Source organism: Stegodyphus dumicola, chromosome 4 (assembly GCF_044657685.1).
Source record: "Stegodyphus dumicola isolate Sdum_Otavi_A_Nest chromosome 4, ASM4465768v1".
NCBI lineage: Eukaryota > Metazoa > Arthropoda > Arachnida > Araneae > Eresidae > Stegodyphus > Stegodyphus dumicola.
This window is the reverse complement of record NC_140771.1, coordinates 143,961,514-143,987,410: the sequence shown is the minus strand read 5'-3', so window position 1 is coordinate 143,987,410 and position 25,897 is coordinate 143,961,514. Positions and strand designations below refer to the sequence as shown.

The 25,897-nt window shown below is 32.1% G+C and overlaps 1 protein-coding gene across 2 annotated transcripts in view; it reads right to left on the bottom strand.

The window, feature by feature from the left end:
- Positions 1-891: 891 nt before the first annotated feature.
- ATP6AP2 (ATPase H(+)-transporting accessory protein 2) overlaps positions 892-25,897 on the bottom strand; it is an 83,446-nt gene continuing 58,440 nt past the window's right edge. The window contains exon 8 of one of the 2 annotated variants that reach the window (XM_035374238.2): positions 892-3,680. In XM_035374238.2, coding sequence (XP_035230129.1) covers positions 3,483-3,680 — 198 coding nt within the window. In that variant the 3' untranslated portion in view covers positions 892-3,482. Of the gene's footprint in view, positions 3,681-21,563; positions 21,825-25,897 lie in introns of those variants that run through there. The other variant, XM_035374239.2, reaches the window with a different exon arrangement.

Sequence of the window (25,897 nt, the reverse complement as noted above, 5' to 3'; positions counted from 1 at the left end):
GAGGTACAAAGTTTAACATTTCACAATCACCCGAAATCCCCAAAACAAGGCGTATAAAGTGCACGTGCTCTCGTTATATTTGCAGCCACGAACTGGCAAATATAATAAATGTGCGAATTATGAGATCGGTGGATAATACGCCATATTCCTGGCAACAGGCATGCGTTTCGTACGGTGGTTACTTTTGTTTGAGTAGTGTAATAGAGAGCAAGCAGTATGTTCGACCTACACGCAGTACTGTAGAGTAATGAATATGTTGTATGAATAGCCAGATGTTATGATACAAATACTATCAGCAACGGAGATGACGTAGCAGTACTCAAAAGACGACATGGACGATATTACAAAGCATACTAACAAGTGCTTTGTAAGGCATCTGCATACTCTGTCAAAGCAACTACATTCCTGCAAATTAGCCGAAAAGGCAAGACGACAAATAAAATAAGGCAAACTGTCACAGCTCTTAAGTCAAATAGCACACAAAATGGCACGAATTTGTCGCTATATATTCAACAAATACGAGAAAGCGCATAATATAGATCTCTAAATTCACTATGGCTGGAACACTTGTCAGAAACAGTACATAAGCGACTTTGAAAATGACGTCTGTAATAATTAACAGCAGTGATATTATTATTTGCCATAATATTTAACGCATTAAAATGACAATTTGAAGACTAGAAATAACCAGTCTCTTAACTTCATCACCAACAGTATCTCAACACTAGAATTCCCATAAAAATATGTGTTCAATATCAAAGACACAACAACGAAGTGTTACTCAATATTATTACATTATGACTTTTAATAGATAGATATATAGGATATTAAAATTACCAGTTATTCTACCGAACCAACAGGTGAATAACACACGAAATTAGCATGCATGCCCCCATCTAAAATAATTATTTATTTGTACAATATAACATTTACAAAAAGAATATACTTTCTTTAATATTAACTTCTATGTTTATTGTTCTTTCTTGAGTAATTCAAAGCCAAATATTATTTATATATAATATTCCATACATCACTTTATGACAACAGAATTAAAATTTAATCTCTACATAATTAAAAGTGAAACCAAAATGAGTACAAACAATTAGCACTACACAAAACAAAAGCGCACTCTCTCTAGAAATACACACATTTTTTCTTCACAGTTTCATAATACAGAAATATACTGAATTTTAAAGATTTGATAATGAAAGTATAAATAGAATATATACACTGGAATACATATTTAAATACCTGGAATATAAATTACATCACAGTCGCAGAGAAAGAAAGACTTTACCTCCTACTAGTAGAATATTGATTTTACACTTCCATAACAGATTTCATCAATAAAAAAAATGATTTTTTTAATTTAACAACTACCTATAAATACATATAATCTATGAAGAGCATTAGCAATGAACAAAAATTTTCTTTTAGAAAATCTATTTTAAAAAGAAATTGCAATTACAACCATAATTTTTAAGACTATAATTATATTACTAAGATCCATACGAGCAATCTTAAATGACAGTGATGTGAATATGCAGAATGCACCAGAGATCTATTAAAACATTTATTCACTTAACCAATGGTATGCACACTACAATATTATATCCAATAACTTCTTGGTCATTATATACAGAGACTAGAATGCATTTTAAAAATGTTGCTAAAGAAATCTTAATACTGTATTCATAAAAAGTTTTTTTTTTTTTAAATGTTTCTAAGCAATCGTGATAAATAATAGTTAAAGCAATAAAAATAAAAATTATAAGTTGTTATGTTTCTGAATATATGAAGAAATTATTATAATTTTTAAAAAAAAGTTAAACTGGCATTCCAGTTTATAAAAAAGAGTATATTACAGTTTATGTCAGTAAAGCTCACTAACTGTTCAGAACAACAGGACTGCAAAAAATTCTGTTAATCTTAACGGAATATTTTTGTTCCTGAAGAACAGAGGCATGTATCTGATCGCCCTCGAAATCGATAGAGTTTTATGTATACCATACGCCAATGTAAAGTTACTGTTTGGCCCAATTTTCAAGTTTCATTCTTACAACAGAATTAATTAATAATAGTGATACAGAATAAATCAAAATTCTTCATTCAGAAGTTCTCTTCGGGTTTTAAGAATTTGATATAGTAAATTTTTACGAAAAATAAATAAATAGCTTCTAAGAAAAAGTGCCCTTTTAAGGTTTCAATAAATTTGTAATTTTTTAAAAAAATTTTAATACTTTTAAATTTTTTTGCTCAAAAAGCCAAGATGATCATTGTTAACCTACTAGTGTCAGCAGTTTTAGTCCTTGGAAATTAGCATAAAATAGTTACTTTCTTTCAGAATAAAATAATTTTGCGCATTTATATTACATTTAAAAAACAATATCAATAAAACTTATTACCTTAACTCTAAGTTCACTTAAAACTTCAAAATTTAATCAGAAAAACGCAATTTTTCACGTCCCCATATTCACAGTTCACAGCCACATAAAAATGTAGTAATAATTTTAAAACACCGTGATAAGGAATAGACTATAATCTTGAGAAATAATGCACCGTAAATATACCTAGTATTGTTGTTCCACAGAAATTAATCTTAAAAGAAAAATTATGCATAAAAGTATCTGATCGATGTTTCCTTGCAATTGCAGTAATCTTGATTTAGTTTCTTGAAATTGCATGCGACATTACATACTGTATGTCACATGCAATTTCATTACATACTGTATGTATAGTATTCTTTTATTCCTTACTTTTTTTAGGATTAAGCTAAAATACCAGAATCACTTAATTTTACACAGAAGAGAAAGGAAATATAGCGCGCAAAATATTTTATTATTTTATTTAATTTGGTTAACTGCACGCAATTTATGTGTTAAATTTCACCGTATTTATTTATGCTGGACGAATATCCTATTACATACAGCATTCTTATTACTGGCGGTTCATATAACCAAGGTAATTGCTGATATGTATCACCAGCTGATATAGAGGCACTACTCTTATTTATTACAGCAATAGTAATTCACTATATTTCCATTTCTTAATCTATATTAGCTTACGTGTAATCTATAACTTTCACTGTGTAGTGTACCATTCAATAAATCTCCTTCAGTTCTAGTAAGCATAGTAAAGAAAAAAAGCAATAATTTATGTACCTAAAAAAATACTTTCACAAAAAAAATTATATATTAATTAATTTATGTCTCAAAATACTAGGGATAAATCTTCAAAACGTAAACTAAACTGGTTTTACTTTTTGCAAAAATAAAATCTTTCCTATTACGAAAATAAAACGATTTGAGCCTAATCTGTTTGGTGGAAACATAAACATCACATCCGAAATGGTAAATGCCAAAAACAGGCATCTTTATCAGCCTAGGCTGAAATTTAAACAAAAATGAAAGGCAATGAAAAAAATTGAATGCAAGAGAATTAAGTTCATAATTTAATATAAATGATGAATCAGTATTATTTGTCTAGTCAATCTTCATTCGTTGATTTGTCATTCTGTATATGATGGAGTCTCGACCAGGATCCATATTCCAGAGGGCTAAGCTGATTCCAAGAATAGATAACGTAAGTAAAATGCCGATGAAAGCTAGCATAGCAAAAGTCACAGGAAACATCGGATCCCACTTTGGTGCTAGATTATAGTCGTTAGTAGGTTGTGGTGCCTGCAAAAAAAAATATCAACAGTTTATTATGAGACAAATATATATTACACACACAGAAGAGCCATTACATTAACCCTTCTTCTAGAGCAATGAACTCGCCCGGAGACAAAACCAAAGCGTACGCGTGGCTGGTCCTGAACTGTATAAAGTGTTCATGCACTATTTTTCCATACGCAGAATAATAAGTGATATAATAAGGAAAGACACATCTTTATCGAAATCTGATAAATGATTTCGATAAAGGTCAAAACGTCATGGGTCGGCGCCTGGGAACATCAATCTCAAACTACAAAACAAAACATGCCGATTTTGGTGATTTATGACAGGAAAAACAGCATTCATCGGCTCATTAATACCATAAAAATATTAATTACGAATATATCGATGAATTTTTCATGTCAAGCTAAGAAACTATCAGTATTATACTTATTACATAATGAATATTTTACTAAATAGAATTTTTACTCTAAATTTTCAGAGTTAACAGAATTCTATGATCCATAGTGTTTTCTATTTATCCACAAATTGTTTTCATAAAATACTTTTCTTTATTTTGGGAAACACAGTTATTAAAAGTACACATCTAAGATCAATATTTAAGAAAACAAAACCTGTAGTAATCTTTCTCCACCTCTTTGTAAAATCAAAATGCATTATACAGAGTACAATATCACAAAAAGCAGAATTTAGATTTAAACTGAAGACTTTATTTTCCGATGAATTTACACTTTCGAATCACTGAAAAACATAAAAGAGAAACTCTACAGCAATAATACTAATAAATGATGGTAACCTTGCCGCAGCTAGCCTTCTTTATTTTGCATCACAAAATATTACTAACTTGTCATATTTACTCGCGTATTTTTCAGCTTTTTCTTAATTTTATCGTGCGAAAATTGAGAGGGGAAAATTATGCATATAATTTAATTCCGAATGGTAAGGGTACCATAAGACCACAACAAATGAAAAGTAGTCATATATAAACTATAGCTAACTATCACAATATTATTTCTTTAAAGAAAAACTACGTTCCAAGGGAAAGAATCAACGCCACCTTCCAGTAGTTTGCAATGGTCTATCCTTGTTAGTAAGCGAAATCAATCACTACGTGGACATGTCCATTTTAAATTTTAGAGCAGCCCGTTCTCAAAACGCACTGAAGAAGGGGAAAAATAAGCAAACACTTTAAAATTTTCAGGACCTGGCGCTAAAAAGTTAAGAGGGGAATACGTGTGGAAATAAAGTACATAAAAATAATAAAATACAAATTGCTTGCTTGATTAATTATAAATCAAGCAAACAATTTCAAAGGAAATTGCAACAATGACAAAGAACAATTCGTTTTAAGAAAACAACGTAAATTCGCAAAGACTTCAGATATACAGCATAACAGAAAGTTTTACTTTATGGGAGGCTGAGAAAAGAGAAAAAGCTGAATCACTTCTGTTACCGGCACATCGCAAACAATATAATAATAGCAATAAAAAGATGCGCTTCACTGTCCATTATGAAAATGGAACGACAGGCACTCGGCAGGGGGATTGACATCATTCGCGACGTCCGAGGCGTCACCTCTCGTGACATCCACAGATTTCCCCCGAGGAATCTCTGCGCAAAGCAAGTTGCCTCTCTCTCCTTCCTACTCGTTGGTTTTCGAAAATCAGAAAGCATATCAACAGCGATCGCGCCTGTAAAAGCATCTTTTCCGCAACACCTATGATTCCTCTCCCCCTTGGACATCCATCATGTCCCATCCTCATCCCATCATTTGTCCTCCAGAGACTTCCTTCACACCCCTCTACCGCACAAAGCACGTACGGCGCACGTCCAGTAGCATCCTCCCCAAAGGCCCTCTTCAAGACTCTCCACGGAGACAGTGATAGATAGCGAAGTGGCAATAGGGAAGCGAGCGATTGTTTTGAGTGTCCCTCTTTCCTCCTCTCATAATTACTCGCCAAAAATCACGCCAATCGAATTACGCGGTTGGCACCCCCCTCCGAAAACGTATCACTCACTTTGGGGTCATCCATTTTGCGAGAGATGCTGGATGTTTTTATGGCTCATTGGCGTTTAAGTGGGGGGGGAGGGGGAATAACATTATAATGCTCCGCCATTTCAGTAAGTGGTGTGGTGATGAGTATGTTGCAACACATATTTGATTCTGGCAGCTGAAACCGAATGCAATATTAACGCGAGATTGCTAGATCCATGCGGAGAAGAGTAAATCATATAAAAGAGAGAATTTTGTTCATAAAAAAAGAAAGAGATTTCCTTCCAAAATATGGATAAATATCCATCTTTCTTTCAACTGACGAAAAAGGAATTAGAGAATCATCACCTCGGCATTGATAACAACTTTAAATAAATCAAATCATTTCACTTCAGTTAATATCTATTGGAGGCAGATGAATCAACTATATACACTATATACACTGAATTGAGGGATTTAATTGTCGACAAAATGTTGTTGAACTTTAAAAGAAATTTATATGAAAACGTCTTTTTTTAAGCATAAATAATAAAATTATTCACTATAAAATGCATAAATGTATCAGAAAATTCTTTCTTAAATCAAAGATTTCAGACATAATAAATAAAATAAAGCAATGAGAAAATAAACAATATAAGAAAAAAAAATATCTCACACTAACATATATTACACATATTCTATATGTGTAATATATATGTGTATATGTATGTGTCTATATATATGTGTATATATATGTGTCTATATATTATGATACCTACAAAGTCACTTACAGGCTATTATGTACCAAAATACACATATAGTTATTTGACATGAAGTAACGATCACAATCGTATGAAAACATGACCCAGTAGCTTTAAAAACCACAGGAAAAGTTGAGACAAAAGGGAGGAACTGAAATGAGGCGGAAAATTAAAATATAACAAATTAAACATTTAAATATTAGTGTTAAAGTGATAAAATATATTTAAGGACGAATCATGACATTTGGCCCAGGTTATAGAAACCTCTCGGCATTATTCAATCACGAAATTCTTGGTACAATTCTATTATTGAGATCGTATGAAACCCCGCCGAAATTATGTGCGCAAAAGCGCTACATCTACACTGACGAACCAAAACATTATAATCACTATTCAATAACGCATTGCCGAACTTTGGCCTACAAAACAGCTGCAGCTCGCCTTGACATGTATGCCACAAGTTCTTGATAGACGACTGGAGACAGGTTGTACCAAATGTCTAAACTTCTATCACGTAAAGTTGAGATATTCCGACGTGGTGGTGTTTGAGTTCTGAGCTGCCTATCTATGACATCCCAAATGTGCTCTACAGGGTTCACATCTGGCGAGTTAGGTGGCCAGGAAATTAATTGGAATCCACCATTATGCTCCTCGAAACACCCCAACACAGTTCGAACCTCGTGGCATGGGGCTTTGTTCTGCCGGAATGACAGAAGATTCCAACTTCCAGCTGGGAAAACAGACGCCATGTAAGAGTGAAACTGATCCGCAATTATGTTCAAATAGTCCGCAGCGTTCATGGTCTGTTCTACCACAACTAAGCCGCCCATGAGAACGTCCCCGAAAACAAAATACAGTTACCACCAGCCTGCGCATGATCTGCTGTACCGGAGGAGAACAATTGTCCGCCTGTAACACGGCCATCGACATGATGATTGAGAAATCGTGATTCATCCGACCAAGCAGGACAGGAACAAGTACAGGGGACACCACGCCATCTCCATTGACAAAAATGGTATAGCCCCTATGCACTACCTCTCTAGCGTACCGCCACTCCCACAGGGGACCTGAGCGCCCTTTTGGGGCATTTATTGAAGATAATTAAACAATTACATCCGACCAGGCAACCGTCTTCCACTTATCCATGGTCCAGATTCGATGTACGCGGCCCCACTGTAATTAAAAATAACGCTTCGTCAACAGAGGCACATGAGTGGGACTTCTGCTGCGCCGTCCCATATCCAACAGTGTCCGCATCTGTTCCGAAACACTCACAGTTGGACCTGCATTGTATTGGGCTGTCAGCTGAGACAGCTGATTTTGCTGTACCAAGCAGGATAGTCTCCGAAGTCTTTTTTCTTAGATGACGCGTGAATGTCCAACACCTTGGCGTCTATTGCTGGTTTCACCATCACTTATCAACTTTGCATAAATACTAACAACGGCAGATCGTAAAAACGTACCAGTCGTGCAGTTTCGATGATAATACGTTCCGAGTCTTCGGGCCATTATAATCTGCCCTCTATCAAATTCGATTAGATCAGCAGCCTATCCCATCACTCGAAGTGCAAAATGATTCCTTACCTTCTCCAAAAGTGATTTAATACCCTTCCAATTAATCTCATGTCCTCCACGTCATCCAGACAGGTTTATTGCGAAATTCGGGAATGGTTATAATGTTTTGGCTCGTCAGTATAGCAAACGTGCCCATTTAATCGCAAACTGTGCGTAAATTTAGATTTTTCTAAATGCATGTAAATTTCGATATTTCTAGAATTTTAAGTCGCCATTGAAATGCTACTTTAGTTTTTGGATTCTTTGAAAACTCTGTGGATCTAACAATTTGGGAACTGCCCAAGGACGCAAATACCCTCACAAGCGAAATGGCGCTGCAGTAAAGAATCCTGTAATGAGAAGAAAGAATTAAGAGCCTAAATTTAGTTCGAAGGATCGAAAATCGCCTTCCTTACAGCCGTGAGGTTCATTTATTTTCGGTGTCAGGAGATGACATCTATTGAATTTCGTGAACTCCAGCTGAAGATGAACTACAATACAACTGTAGACAGGGACAGTTACATGCGCGAGGTGTGTGCTACAACTTTACTCGGCTTAAGTTAAAAATCGGAGGATGTGACAAGATTATTGAAGTAGACACGAAAGGCTTTCAATTCGAGGAAAGAACAACGTTGAACGTTTTCTTCCGCCATAATGGGTTTTCGGTAAATTGTGCAGAGAAACAAATGAATGTTTTTTAGTTTTTGCTCCAGATTGATAGGTGATAACTTTATTGAATGTCACAAAGGAAAATATCGCAGAAAGAAATATTATTGGCCCTGACTGCCGGAAAGCATTTAAGTCGGATGAGTTGCGAGATGCCGGCTTTGAACATTTTACTCTCAACCACAAATATAATTTCGTAGCCACTGCTCAACAGCATCTTGATTCTTGTTTGACCGAATAGATGTAAAGGCAAAAGAAGTGGAAGACATCAATAATTTTATGCCTTCCGTTTCATTTCAATTATATTTTAGCTTTTTTTTAATAAACTGTAATATATAAAATTAACCTTCCTTCTAAACTAAAATAATATTCTTATATAGTTAGTTACTATTATGCTTCCTTCCTTGCGTTAGGGTTACCATAATTATTTTTGGCATTGTTGCCATCAACAATAGTTTGACGATTTTTTACGCTCTCTATAAATAGAAGTGTACTAAAATATTAAACTACAGTCTCATATTTATCATATTTATGGAATTTAAAAAATAAATAAAACAAAAAGAAAATCTGAAAGGTTTCATATTTTAAATTATGTCCAAAGGGGCTTTTTTTAACATTCTGTCTGTTGCCTTTATTTATTAAATATTACGTTCTTCGCACTTAAACCATAAAATTCAGTTCAAAAGCAATATCGCAAAATAGTTTTAAATTGAAGCATATCTTTAGTCTAGCACGCTGGAGATAAAAATGTTTTTTCTATACAACGTTGCCATTGCTCGCTTTGAAATTCTTGAGTTTGTTAATCAAAAATTCGTTAAAGTTTTACAAAATATGAAATCGATAATAAAACAAATTCCAAATTTAGGCTTCCACATGCCCATATTCGCAGTAGGATTACGTCATTCAAAATTTGATGGCTCTAGGTACCGCTGTTTTATCACAATGCGAGAAACATACGTACATTTATGCAAATTCTTCATTATTTAATTTTTTCAAATATAATGCAGGACTCTAACATTTGGTGGCAACAGTTTGAAAAGCGAAAGGGACATTTATAGTCCAAAATCGTAAAACGAAAACAATAGTCCTTCAGGGACAAATCCCCTTTGGACTAATAAAACTTAATCCAATAATAATGGTGATTTTGAATTAAAAATTTACACGATAATTTCACTATGTTATACAACGCTCCAGTCCAAAGCCATTCATTATAAAGCAAACAACTAGTTCAGCGAAGAACAGAAAGCAAAATTATAATATTATTTATTGACCTTACACATCCTGTTACTGATGCGTTCATATTACTCGTATATAGAAAGCAGGAAAATTAGCTAATTCATTGTATTTGTTAAACAAGGTCGTAAAAAGATCAACTATGAGTATGAAATTTAATGCGTACCAGTACAGTTGTAAATCATACTGGATATGAAAAAACTAAATCACACTACAGAACAAAATGTTAAAAGAATAGGTATGTAATTTACTACGGTAAAGCAAATGTGCTCTTCACTGACGGGGAAAAATGTCACTTGGAAATCTGACAAAACGTCACTTTGAAATTACATGTTGAGGCCGCGCGAATTCCACGCCAATAACTCATTTAGCCTTCAAGAGTCAAGCGCATGACAAACTTAACATGTTCAGTAACTTATTTCTCTGGATCTAAGGGGGGTCATGGACATTGTTTATCGACATTACGACAAAGCACACTACGGCTATCTGCCTAAGGGGGAGCGATGCCTTCATGGAGGACCTTTCTAAGGAAAACTGACTCACATACACATTGGGAAAACGCCCACGCAGCCATACCATTCGCCTGGAATCGAACCCAGGTTGGAAGTACCAGTATTCAGCGACTTTATCGCTCAGCCGCTGGTGGGCCCTGGATCATGAATAAGACGTGAATATAGCGTATGAGAGGAATGGGTCTTTTCCCTACATGGTATATTCAATGCATTCGCTTTAAAAACTAATCAATGAAATATATTGGGATATGTTTTTAGAATATTTAAGCAGCAAAAAACTTTAAAAAATTTATCCTCTACTCTCTGCACAGCATTTCTCTTCCCTTTAGTATCAATAATATTTTAATGCTTATTTTTTATAATATTAAAGATAGAAAATGCTATTTATCTCAGTAGTGTTATAACCGGTTATAGTTAATCTACTGATGGTCCACAAAATTCTAACTACAACACTTATATTCCTGTTTCCTGCGATTCAGAATATTAGCAACCTAAAATTCCACCCCCCCCCTCGTGATATGCCCATAAGCAACGGAAATGCTTAAAGTTAAGAAACAATAGTAATTTGCCCCGTTTTATTCCGACAAAAGAGATTTTCAAGTTTTCCCGTGAGTAATGCATAAAAGGGGCACTTTATTTTAGAAATTATCCATAAACGTATTTTCTCCCCTCAGGCAAGCAGCCCTAATATGCTTCGCTATAATTAAATAATCCAAACTTTGCGTATAACATTAGCAGGATACAGAATACCTCAGAAAGTCTTCAATGAAAGTAAGTTTCTTTAAATCTACCATCTCTGAATGCTTTTCCGTAATAACCATTCATCATTTAACGTTCAATATGAAATACACGCATGATGCCGACAGATTAATTATAATAGCAATAACAACACTATAATGAGCAATCAAAATAAATAACTAGTATTGTTTACGAATAAATTCTTTTTGAATAAGAAATTCTCACACGAATTTCACATAAACCTAAATAAATTTAGTATTTTGCAAAATAAGAAAGAATTAATAAAAGAAAATGGAGAAAGATGGCTGGAACGAAATGAAGAACATTACTGAGAAATTCCAAGCTGGAATATCATACTTCATGAATCTTTTTGCTCGGTAGTCGAAAAATAAAATATGTCGCCCATTTTCTTTTTGAGAGGAGTGACTTGAAAGTGGAGCTAAACTGAATCGAAGACAAAGGATACTTTCCTTAATGGACGAATGAAGCTTTTAATCCTTCAAAACAGCCACTTCCTCTGACAAGATAACAGATACAGTGTCGAGCGAGCTAAACGGACATTCTAAAAGGATCCTTCTGTGACAAAGACGATTGAACGAATACTTATTTTGTCGCAATGGGGACCGATTTCAAATTATCTGCCAACATGTGTTCTCCGAAACAGACAAAATTCCTAAGAATTACTCTGGCATGGCAAGATGTTTCACAAAATATGAAGAGCAATCTATAGTGAGGACCACGATGCATTGCACCAAAGGTGCTAATAGCTATTGGTTTTATATGCTGATGAAACAGTAAGATAGTCACTAATCATTTACGCAGTAAAACTTTACCTTTCCAGATACCTCAAATATCAAAATTGTAAATTTTGATAGGAACATTTATAAAAAGAAAAATGTACTGCTTGTTAAAAAAAAAGCATTAAATATTTAAGTTTTTTCCATTTTGAACTCACTGCTGGCAGAATTTTAATTTCACTTACATAATTTCGAATTTGGTCGCCGATCGGTGGCCGAGCACAACTAAAAAACCGGTTGTTCGTCCAGGGTTCATTCTCGATGATTGAAAAGAAATGGCCGTAAGGGATTTCTGTTTCATCATAAGGTAAGGAGCTTATCAGATTCACGAACAGTTTAGGCACCTCCGAATAAGCCGCAACAATTCCTACACACGAATTCGTGTACAACCAGCTCGAAAAACTAATTCCTAAACGCAACATTTTACACGCAGATTAAAAATGCTATTCTTAGTCTGATACCACATGCTACTCAAACCGGAAAGAAAGATGGCACAGCTGAGCGGAGCCCTCTTTCATCAATGACAGGAATAATGGATATCTACTCAGAATACGAGTCAAACCAGAGTTGCCGGTATTGAAATATGAAAAACCGAGAGTTTCCGAGAAGTTTCAAAAGAACTCTGAATTGACTTAATTCGCTTTGTACGCATAATTCAGATTATTGTTGCTAATTGTAAACTAAAGGTAGTAATTAACCTATATTACTAAACAGAATTGCTGGAAATGTTGCGGCTGGTTTTGAGTTTCCTCAGCTATTTCACAAGGGGCAGATCCAACAACAACAAACAAACAAACAAAAAACTTTTATATAAAAATATTGATGTAAGGTACATCTTTATGAAAAAAAAAAAAAAAAAAAAATTCAATCAATATATACGCCGTACAGAAAATAATTAGCATGTTCTTGAACAAACTTATGCAGAGACAATCAGGAACTTTTGTAAAAGTCATCTCTATGTTAGGCACGGCTTATTTATTCTTAATTTTTGAGCTTATTCTCTTGCATTAACTGGTGAATATTATGTAAAAGACAAGTATTTTAAAACAAAAATGACTGATAGTGTTGATTATTAAAATGATAGTGGAAATTATATTAGACTTGAAACAAATTCTTACTGATAATAGCAATAAGGACAACTCGAAGAAGATTTAGAATAGTATGCCACAAAGAATTTACTTTCCGGGACGGCTTCAAGAGCTTACTGTGTAAGTATCCAACTTTAGTCATCAGTATCAATTAAATATCGAGTTGTCTTAGGATAAATGTGAGTGTAACTATGCAACAAATGACTTATACATTTCTTGCAAATTAATATTCCCCTCCCGAGATAAAAAAGAAGTTCAGATGCATTTGTTTTTACTTCCTTGTACGAAGTAAAAAGGAAGTATTGTAATCGCGAAAAGTTTCAGGCAGCATATTTCAACGAAAATATCCATTTTGACCGCTATCGAATGCAATTTAACGATGTTTTTGCGTGATATCTGTACGTAAGGACAGAATAAAATATTCTTTTCCTTCAAAAAAAATTATAAAACTGCTTTAAAATGAATTCTGAAGAGAATTTTTCGTGGCGTCTGTACGAACGCATGTGCGTACGTACGTATCTCGCATAACTCAAACACGAGTAGCCTCAGAACGTTGAAATTTTGTATATAGGACTGCTATAACATGTAGATGTGCACCTCGTATTTTGGTTGCAATCGGCCGCAACAAATATATTTATATATATATATCCACTCTGTTACCCGGCTCAGTGATTTCAGTTTCTTTACTCTTATATGTTTGTAAATTGTACATTTTTTGCTTTAAAAATGATTGAATTATGGTGTTTTTATCATCCGGTTAAGGGTTTTATGCCTTTAGTAAATCTGTATGCAATATTTTTAGAATTATCAACAATTTAAAAGTTGTTTAAGTGCCGCTAAGTCTATTTTGATGGCGGCCATTACTTGTTTATATTTGAAACAGCTGAGTAGTGAATTTGTTGCCAATCTAGAGAAACGTAGCTTCGCAACAACAAAAATAAACGCCTTCATTTATTATTTAAATCATGCTTAATCCTTTCAGGAATTTTTTCGAGGAAATAAGCGTTTAATATTTACTTCGTAATTTTTAATATAGATATTTTGAGTTTTTATGTATTTTTGCCTTTTTGCGAAGTGAGAACTGAATTAATTAAATGAGAAATACTCAATCGTGTGTGAAAAACTGTTTCTTTTTTGTTTTGTTTGCTTAATTTCTTTTATACATCATTCTAGCTTTATTATAGTATTTGAATAGAACATGTGGCAACGATTAGATAATTCTATTCTTTAAATTATATAAATTTTGTGCATAATGAGTTATAATATGAACAAAATATAGACGTTAACTGTTATATAATTATTGGATTATATAACAGTTAACTTAGTTTCCGTTACATAATTATTATATAAGTTAACTGTTATATAATTATTAATACTGTTAAATGAATCTAGCGCCAGAGTGTCGCTATGGTAAACAAATACTAGAGTGAATTTTAAAGAATGCATTTATTCTATTATGGTTTATGCGCTGTTGGCGAAGTAGATTTAATTCAATCCAATAAGTTTAAATGAAATGCAAGAAAAAATGCGTATAATTTAATATTCCAATTTAATATTCCAATACAAGGAAGTCATGTGGTGTACACATCAGATTTTTTCATTTTCCTATCAAGACTTGTAACTTGATGATCTATTCAAAGATTCCATTTCCATGTTTTATAACAGTGAATGCAAGAGGGGGAATACATTAAATGACAAAAGAAAGGCTACTTTTACCTAACATCATTCCGATATTTATGAATCCTTTTATTAACACACTAAGATATACTAAGATATCTAAACTTTTATTTACAAGTTATGTTTCATTACCTCTTTCTCCTTTTGATTAGACCATATTTATGTAAATACAAGTATTCGCCAGTTGTCTCCTACAGATTGCGCTGTAGACAGATTGCGCTACAGATTGCTATACACCTCAAACTTTTGGTTTCCTACCCTACTAGGAAGTTAAGTTTCCACGGCCATGAAGCTAAAGCAAAGCATTGCCTTTTCCCGCTTACTTTCTAAGCAATCAAATCTCCTTTGCCATTTCAATGAATTTCCCTCCCCCCTTTACGCTAAGGCAACCACTCACTGAAACAAGATCACCGAATGCATCATTCTAAGCGAGAAAAGACTAAGATAATAAAATTTGTCTAAATAATAATCAGCATATAAAAAGAAAAATATAACCACCTTGCTCTTTGGCAGTGAGTAAATGATTTTTCAGTAATCGAGGATGAAAGACATTAGGAAAAGTCTTTAATTAATTACATAAATGGTACAAAGATTTATAAAAATCCTCTGTTTTATATATACATTATATGAAGTACATATGTTATTCAAAAATAAAAACAGAGATAACAATTTTAAGAATAACTTTTTTTTTAATTAAATCTTTTATATAAATCCCAACTTCCCGTACTGCTGTGACAGATACTTTACGATCTAGAGATAAATAAAAAAATCCTTGCCCACAAGAGTGACAATACTCTCAGAATTGGCAATTTGCCAATACGCGTAACTGAAGATCCTCCATACGACTGGCAAATTCTTAGATGTGACACTAATACCAGTACGCCTAGTTGCTGTGACTGGACTGAATTACTCATTTTAAGCAGCGTGCATGAGGGCTATCTGCTTAAGATTCGTCCTAATTTTAGCTGCAAGTACCCAGGTGATGACAATATTGTATACAGTCATTAGGTTTATTTTGGAGAGGAAGCATGAAAAATCAATGATACCCTCGCTGGAATTCGAACTCCGGATCTTCCGACTAATAGCTGGACGTGCTTTCCAATTACACCATGAAGGCACGTGATAAGGATGGAGAAAACTCCTTACATTCTCTCTCACATAAAAGGCAACTGAGGAGGAGGGGGCCCGAGTGCCAGATGTTGGTTTGGTTTGGTTTCGTTTATTTAATTATGGCAAAGCACACTAGGGCTATCTGCCTAAGGGGAGGGACGCCTTCATGGAGGACTTTCTAAGGGTAACTGGCTCGTATACACGTTACACATGAGGAAAACCACGAAAACACCCATGCAGCCAACCCGTTCACGGGATTCGAACCTCGGACCGAACTACCAGTGTTCAGTGACTTTACCGCTCGGCCGCTAGTGGGCCTGCCAGATGTTGGTGATAACGAATTATCGTCCACCGCCTTTCCAAGTTTGGGCACCACTTTTTGAAACAACTAAAATTTTTCGAGCAGGAAACATGAAAAATCAGCAAAGGTCTTGCCGAGATTCGAATCCGAGCCGTGGATGTGCTTCTAATTACACCACGAAGGCACGCGGTAAGTAAGAATATTTCTAATAGCTAAAGCAATTTAATGTAACAGACCATGAAAAAGAAAAGATTGCATAAAAGATTTATCTATTATCAAAAATCTAATTAAAGTAGCTTTAGATAAACAGAAAAAGGAATCTTTTTTAAAAAATAGTAAATAAATTAAATAAAAAAAGAATAATAAAAATTAAATAATTAATTAAAAAAGAAGAATAAAAATTGTTAACCTACACTAATTTGTAGAATCATTTGACTTTATCGGTGCAAGAAACATGAAAAATGAGGTACGCCCTCACAGAAATTCGAACTTTGGAACTTCCGATTGCCAGCCGGATATACTTCCCAATTACACCACGTTAGCATGCAGTAATGAGTGAGTTAATATTCTGCAATCTCCCTTCCTTAAAGGCCCACCAGCGGCCGAGCGGTAAAGTCGCTGAACACTGGTAGTTCGGTCCGAGTTCGAATCCCGCGAACGGGCTGGCTGCATGGGCGTTTTCGTGGTTTTCCCCATGTGTAACGTGTATACGAGCCAGTTTCTCTTAGAAAGTCCTCCACGAAGGTATCTCTCCCCTTAGGCAGATAGCCCTTGTGTGCTTTGCGATAATTAAATACACCACACACTTCCTTAAATAACTGGGGAGTAGGGGATTTAGTCGCGAAATGTGGTGGACGCGGCCGCCACTTATAGAGTCTATTTAGAATTTTTTTAAAGCCGTGAACATGAAAATTGAGCAGTGCTCTCGCGGAGATTCGAATTCCGGCCCTTCCGATTGTTAATTGGAAGTTCTTCCAATTACACTACGAAAGCACGCGGAAAGGAGAGAAAGAATATTGTACAATTTTTTTAAGAAAATATGCAATGCATGAGTAATCCTTACTTAATTATTGATCTAGATATTATATCCAGTTTTACAGACAAATCCAGAAATTTTTCTTACGCGAATAACAACAAATAAAATAGCTTTCAACTCTTAAATATTTAATTCTATAAAATATTATTATTCAATCCCGGAAAATAAATATGAATTTTTCTTATAAATATGACTCGCTTTCCAATACGATAAACTAATTACTAATTTCTTTCCACTACATATTACATAAGAGAAATGCCTCAACTTTTTAATTATGCGCGAAAATATTGCTCGACAAAAAGATAAAAAATAAAATTCTAATTTGCATTTTTCTTGTTTTGTTAAATTTAAATAACAGTGTAAATTTTTAAACCCGAGATTAAATGTCATCTTAGCGAATGGGCATCGTGTTTCGGAGAACAATTGCTAAGACTGGCCTTAGAACACTACCCAAAATCGGACACCTATCATTCTGTTAAAATACTATGGCAAAAACAGTCAATGGGTTTTAAAAACTATACCGAATGATCGTTTTGGGGGTGATCAAAAAGTACGTCACAATTTACTGAAGGATGTTGCGTGTGTAGCTCAATAAAATCATTTCTGATACCTGTTACATTATACTGCGTAACGCAATTTAATTTTCTTTTACTTTCTATTTTCCTTAAAATAGTCAATGATCATATTACATATAACGATATTTTGCTCTTTATACACAAAATAAAAAATACTAAAATACATAGCATTTCACAAACATGAAAAATTACTAGAAACAGTATTTCATACAAGTACGTTTATGGCATATTTTGCAGACACACATTCCTATTTGCAACTTTATCATTTCATTATTATACCAAGAAATCAACGCTGAATTTATTCAACATTACATGTAAATAAATGCATTAATAATATTACTTCCGAGTATGTGTTGCTCTGTTATATCTGCTTTTTAAAAAAATAGGGAAAAAAATAGTAATGCTCTTGCAATTATATCCAAGTAACTGAGAATACAACTATTTTATACTTGAATACTGCGCACTTCTAAAATTGAAAATTGGATTAATAAGAAACACGTATGTTATATAAACTTATTGCAAGGCAGGCTCGATTATTATTTGAGCAAAACTTAAGAATTGAATTGATTCGTATAAAACTTGATTTTTATCAAATTCATTTGCCAAAAAATCGAACAAATTTATTGTTTCGAAAAGAATGTCCCAGTGTTCCGAACTTATAAAACTATGCATTAATTGCATCTGGGCTTTATATAAGAAAAAGCTAACAGTAAAAGTTTAATATGTTTTCACTTGAAGGTCTTCTCTTCTATATAAAACCAACAAGTAAAAGCTTGATTGTTTTAATAAAATAATTAAAGGATTTAAATTAAATATTTCGTCGTAAAACTGAGAAAATGTGTTTCCTTTTCTTTTTGTTAAAATAAGTTATGGTACTTTTCCGTTTTGCCGGCGCAAGCGATAAAGTCGCCAATAATGGTACAACCGATGCCAAACGGAATATTCTCGCTGGTAACCTTTTACGCCTCATTTTCAAAACAAGTCGCAGCTTTTTCTTATCAGATTGATTGTTTCTTTCAATACTGGCATATAATTACATAGAATTTTTATCAGATAGTTCAGTTTTATGTCTAAGGCCATTTTCGGTAATTAGGTCAATTAGGATGCTATCACAGCTCTTACCCAAAGCCGAAAATATAGAAAAGGAAAGTCAAGGGTTAAATTCGTCAATTCTAATGAGAATGCATTAGTGAAGTAAAGCACTGCAGTTTTACATAATTTCTGAGTAAGCTATTCGTACGCATTGAAATATTTCTTGCATTTAAACTTGTGTTTCAAATTAAGATTTAACTTGAAATTAATGTAGATAATTACTGAGAGCATTAGATTTTTGTAGAGTTGTTTACGTGAGATGAGACAGTACCTCCTATATACGAAGCCAAGCCTCTAGGGTTGCTTGAACGGTCTGACGTCATCTAAGTCGTCATTCCTACCATCTTCCTCGCGACAAAGAATGAAAGAATATACTTCGATGTCGTAGCGTAGTGAACTGACTGTTGTTTGAAAGTGTAGTGTGCTCTAATAGAACATTTTTCATTTAAATTACTTTATTTTTTATTATGCCACATAAATGCTGTGTTGCAACATGCAAAGGAAATTATAAGAATGGCCCGAAGGTGGCTGTATTTAGTTTTCCTACGGAAGAACAACTGAGAAAACAATGGATTTGGAACTGCAAACGAAAAGATGAATTCAAGCCTACGAAACATTTAAAGGTAAGCATGCATTTCATTTTTAAATTAGAAAATTCCTGAAAGATTAATGTCATTGAAAGAAGCATGACTTGAAACTGTGAAAACAAAAAATTCTGATTACAAGGGAAATAATTTACTAAAGTTCCATTGCATTCAACCATAGAAAATAAAACGAAGTTTTAATTATTTTCTATACAAGCATAGTTATATATTTATTTACTAGGCAGAAATTTCTCTTATTATGAATGAGTATTATTAATGAATTCTTTCAGTAATTTATATTTTCGGCGTCGGGATCTTTATAACACGCACATTGATTTGGGATTGATTAATCTTTCAGGAATTTATGTTATACAGAGCTTATACTGAATTTTAAAGTGATTATAAAATGGACCCTTTTCTCAATAACTAGTCAATAGAAAATCCACCAACCTTATAATGTTCATATTATAACTTTAAGTAGATAAATATAAAATGCTTCAAGTCGTAATTTTAAAGCCGTTAATTTAAAGTTGTTTTAGATATAAGTATTTAACTGTTTGGGTATACTATTTCTTTTGATTTAGATAAGTCTCGTTCCACCTATTTTATTTTTATTTTTTTTCTTTTTAAAATTGAATGTATGCAATGCCCATTTATTATATGCTAGGAGCATTTGAGAATGCATTTTGCTCGTAACTCATGTGAACAGGAAATTAATGCTAATTATGCAATGTTCTAAACTTTATTAATTCTAAAATCCTTAAAAAAATTATGAAATATATGTAAAAGAAAACAATCGTATAAATGGACTAGTTTTGACAGTAATTATTTTAATTTCTGGAATAAGTTACAAGGTGTTTAAATTAATCTGTCTTGTTCAAATAATATTGCCTAAGATTGTAAGCTTACTAGTTTTCACTACATGTTAGCATAAATCCTAATTAGCCTATTAAATTGTTTCATGCACACACACATTTATAAAAGTACGAGTTTCTTATGCCAATATCACCTACCTTGTTACAGTGGTTCACTTGCTACTGGCGGCAAGTTCTTGTGGGCTTGAAATTTACATTAATTTCCTATCTAAAAACACTTATATAAGGGGTTTTGTTTATTTATACTTGTTGCAGTGGAATATGAAAATGTTTCATTGTATTAATAAGTTATATAACTTTTAAAATTTTTGAAAAAAGTTAAGAAAATTATATGGAAAATAAGCAATCTAGTGAGCCTTCCACAGTAATATAATGTCAAACACGATTCATGAATGTGAATATTTCACTCCAAAATTACATAAGAATAGCCTAAAATATTTAATTACTGCAAATAAACTGTTAAATATACAAATTCTTGTTTTTTTTTCTTTGTGTATCATATTTTAGCACTTATACTTGTTTTCAATAATTCAAGAAAAATGAATTTTTTTTAACGACTAATGATGTTTTATGCTCTTAAATATAAACATTCATAGGCACACAAGTAAATTTGTACTTCTGGTTGTGAACATATCATTTGTAAAAATGTTTAGAAAAAGAGCAAGTAACTTTATATTTGAATGGTACGAATGAATGTGGTTAATCTTATTCTTATCCATCAACTGATGGTTAATCTTATTCTTTTTATAACTGTATTATCACCATTTTGAATGTAATTCCATAACCAAGTGTTGTTTTCAAATAATTGAAGAAAGAAATATTTAGGATGTAGCAATTATATATTACATGAGCAATTGTATGTTACCTGAGGATGTATCAATTAAATATTACTTATGTTATATGCATTTGACATATGACAACAAACATGTGCTAATTATTTGCACTTTTCAAAACTTTATGACAGCATCCATGGCTCTTTTTAGCCCAAAAGAGTTAATAGTTTTGTTTTAAGATTTTGCATTATTCACTCTAAATGGCTGCATCACTTTTTTGCATTGTGCACTTTAAATGGCTATATCTCTTCAAATTGTTACCATCCAAACATTATCGCCCTGTATTATTTTTAAAGAAATTAAATGATGAACGTTTTCCACAACGGTAACCCTTCCCTTAAGCAGATAGCTCTTGAGTGCTTTGCCATGATTAAATAAAAATACAATAAAACCCTTATTAGACTGTGCATGTATTTAAAGGATGGCGAATACTTACGATTTTATAATTGTTTAACCTTTTGATGCATGTTTATTTATTTGCTCTTTTTCATATTAAAAGGTGTGTGAACTTCACTTCAAGCAAGAGGATGTTCTGAGGCAAACTGAATTCTTTGATGAGAAAACTGGAAAGAAGATCATTATACCATTGTCATATCCTCGTTTAAAGAATGGTGCAATTCCAAGTCTGTTTCCTGATGGTCCGAGTCATCTTAGTTCCAGTGTTTCATCAAGGGAATCACCAGAGCATAAAAGACTCAAAAGAGAACAAGATGCACTCGAAAAAGCCTTAGCCTGTAGCTTAGCTGAAAAGGAAGAGTATGAACGAAAACAAATGTTTTATAATTTAGATGAACTAAAAATTTGTTTTAATACTGTGAATTTACCAGATAACTGGATAGTTATACACAGGCCTATACATACTATGATTCTTAATATTTCTAATGACAATCATCCAAGAATTCTAAAATCATTTTTTATTGATTGTAATTTGAATATATCTGTAGCAATTAGAAATATACCTATTAAATCACTGAAGCAATATGTAATCCCATCAAAAATTAACAACCTTAAAGATATTTTAAGTATTTTAGAGAAATTAGACCTATTTGCCTCAAATGATTCATCTGAAGACAGTATTCAAAATTATTTACAAATTGTAAATGAATTAATGACAATTTTAAAAGAGAAAATTCCACATAAAAACAATGAAATAAATTTTCTCCTTGAGCAACTATCGAACTTGAATTCAGAAAAACAGCAATATAGATATTCTGCAGACTTTCTAATATTTTCCACTTTACTTCACACAATTTCACCATATGCATATAATTTTATTCGAAATTCAGAAAATATTATTATGCCTCATTCACGGACCATTCAGAAAATTTTTTCAGATTTTAATATATATCCAATAAATGAACAATACAACCAAAAGTTCCTAAGCTACATAAAATTTAAATTTCAAGAGCTATCAGTAAAAGATCTGCTTGTTATTTTAATGATTGATGAAATTCATCTAAATCAAGCATTTGATTATAAAGGTGGTAATTTGTGTGGAATGGCATATAATTGCAAAAATGCTGCGTCTAGTGCATATGTTTTCATGATTCACAGCCTATTATCTGTTTATAAGGATGTTGTACATATTTTGCCAGTGAAAACACTTAGTGCAGATAATTTGTATATTTATATTAAAAAAATTGTTGTGGGATTAGAAAATATTGGGTTTAAAATTATTGCTATTGTCACTGACAATAATTCGATTAATAAAAAGGCTATGTCTGTTTTCAGAACCACCTAAAGTTAGTATTGTTTATCAAAACCCTGTTGACAAATCTAGGCCAATGTTTTTTATTATTGATACAGTGCATATTTTAAAATGCATTAGAAATAACTGGATAAATCAAAAAAATAATAATCAGAGTATGTTTTTCCCAAGTTTTGATGATGCTTCACATATTGAAACTGCATCTTTTTCTTGTATTAAAAAATTACATGAATCTGAAACTGGTAAGTTATTAAAGTATGCTTATGGTCTGACAATAAAAGCTCTATATCCAACTAACTTAGAAAAACAAAGTGTAAAGCTTGCATTGCAGATTTTTAATGATAATGTTGTTGAAGCATTATTTTCTTTTGGGCAGCAGAAAGAAATAATAAATTCCCAAGAAACTGGAAACTTTATTAAAATAATAAACACATGGTGGTCAATTGTAAATGTGAAATCTATTTTTAAAGGGGTTCATAAAAATAATGTATTTGAAACACCTTTCACTGTGGCAGAAAATGATGAAAAATATGTTTTTATGAATAACTTTTTGAATTGGCTAGATAGTTGGAAAAATTTGAATTTAACCTCTGGTTGCCTAACCAAAGAAACTCACTTTGCAGTATACCATACAACGTATGCTTTAATTGAGATATCAAGGTATTGTATAAATGAGTTGGGTTTTAAATACCTTTTACTTGGAAAAATACAAACAGATATGTTAGAGGCTAGATTTGGTAAGTACAGGCAACTGGCTGGAGCTCACCATAATATTTCTATCAGACAGGTTTATGAAATAGAGGGTAAATTAAGACTTCAGAGTACATTACCAACCCTAATAAATTCTTCAAAATTTGGAAATATTCCTCTTCATGTATCTGATTTTAAAGACATCGAAGAACAAACTTTTGATGACACTGATGTACAAACATTCATAGATGAAATAACAGTTGAAGATAGTGATATACACGACATAAAATTGGATGTACCTATTTTGACTTATATAGCTGGATATTGCTGTTATAGTATGCTAAAAAAGTTAAAATGTGATGTATGTAAATCCAATATTACTATTGATAAGGAGTTAGCTTTAGAAAACGATGAAAATATTCATTCATGGATTAAGGTTTTTGATAGAGGTCTTATGTATCCTCATCCTGATATTTTACATGCTGTTATATACAATTTTATTGTTGTTAAGAAACTTATTTCAGATGAATATGAGCAAAAATTTTTATTTTCGGCAAATCCACGAGTTACAGTGTGTAAAATTACTCTAAATTTACTTCATGAAAATTTTTTTTTAGAGTTGAATGACTGTCCTAAACGTCATGACCCTCAAATTATTTTGAAAAACATCATACAAGCATCAACGAATATTTTTCTAAATAATTACTGCAAAAAGTTGAATGATAATCTTTTAAGTAACAATTTAAATAAGCAACGGAAATTGAAAACATTAAAAAAATAATTTATGCATACAGCAGAAATGACATATACTATGTTTATAAGTTAGTAAACTTTATAAAATAAGATAGTGACACTAATCTATTGTTTCTTATTATCTTCAGACTTAACTTGTAATTCATTTTATTTAAATGAATATTTTTTGCAGAATGTGGATAGTATGTTAAATAAAAAAATAGTGCTTTTTCTATTTGTGTTGTGAAATCTTTACCAACTCTTTCAAAATGCATGCACACACACACACACACACAAAAAGCATTTGTAATAGTTAACTAATTATGACAGTAAAGTGCTAAAGTTGTTAAGTCTCTTATATAATATCATTTTGTGCAAAATAGGTGTATTTATTGTAAACTAGAGAAATATTGATTTTTGAAGATAAAATACTTTGCCAATTAATATTATTATTGTTTAGATTTTGAAATCAGTATCTTGCAATTTTTTAGTATTATTTTAATTGAAGCAGACATGTTTATTACATTAATTTTACACTGTAAGAAGAAAATAAATATAATTTGTTTTTACCTACAATTTCATATGAGTTATTTTTATAGATATTCATGCATTTTTATGGAGGAAATTCACTGTATTCTTATACAATATTTCATTGTAATACATGCTAGATTCTGTCAAAACTAAAATGAAATACTTTGGAATTAAAATTTCTAATGATGTGGTTGTACATATACAGGGGAAAACTTATCAAAAATAAATTGAGTAAAAAAATATTTTTAATCCTTCCCAGCTGTAAGGCTTCATGCAGTTATACTAAACTATTTTGATATTAAAGAGACTTAACTGTAATAAAAAATAAGTAGCATCAAGTTACATAAATAAATAGTCATCCCACCCTTTTTCCCACTGTAGTATGCAATGCCATTTCCTGTTACTTCCAGTTATAAATTTACTAGTACAAAAAATTCAGGCCAAAAAAATAAATAAATAAAATCCTTTTTATATGTTTTGAATCCTAATTGTGTTGCTTTCCTTTAATAAAAATCTGAATTATTTTGAAAATTTTAAATCTTACTTTACATCTTAACAATCAGGCTATATTTATTTTCATTTATAATAGGAAAATACATAAAACTTGTTATTCTTTCAATTCTAAGAATTGAGGACATTTGATCTATTTAGATGTTTTAAAAGTTCCTACTGATTACCCTGATAAAAATTCCAGTAAGTACATATATAAACTTCATATTTATCATTTGCTAAAGAATTCTCAAATAAGTTACAATGAAATGCTTTCAGGAACAAAAATTTACAAGTTACAAAAAAAAAAAAAAAAAAAATTATATGTACATAATTAGACAAAAGGGATGTTACAAACATTTAACAATAAGAATGAAACATAAGAATTTTGAATTCCTAGCAAGTGTCAAGTTTGTTGAATTTTTACAATTTTTCTTTTTTTTATTATTGGGGAAGATGCAGTTATGTATTCTCAAATAATGATCTAATTTAAAATGCCTAAATATATGAAATGTTTTGCTACCGTATTTTAAAACTACCAATGAATAAATATTGATAGATGCTAAAAAATAGTATTTTTCAAATCATTCTCCAGGTTTCTCATCTGTTAAGAAATTCAGTCCCACACTGAAGTGAAAAAAAAAAAAAAAGCGGAAAATGACTAAA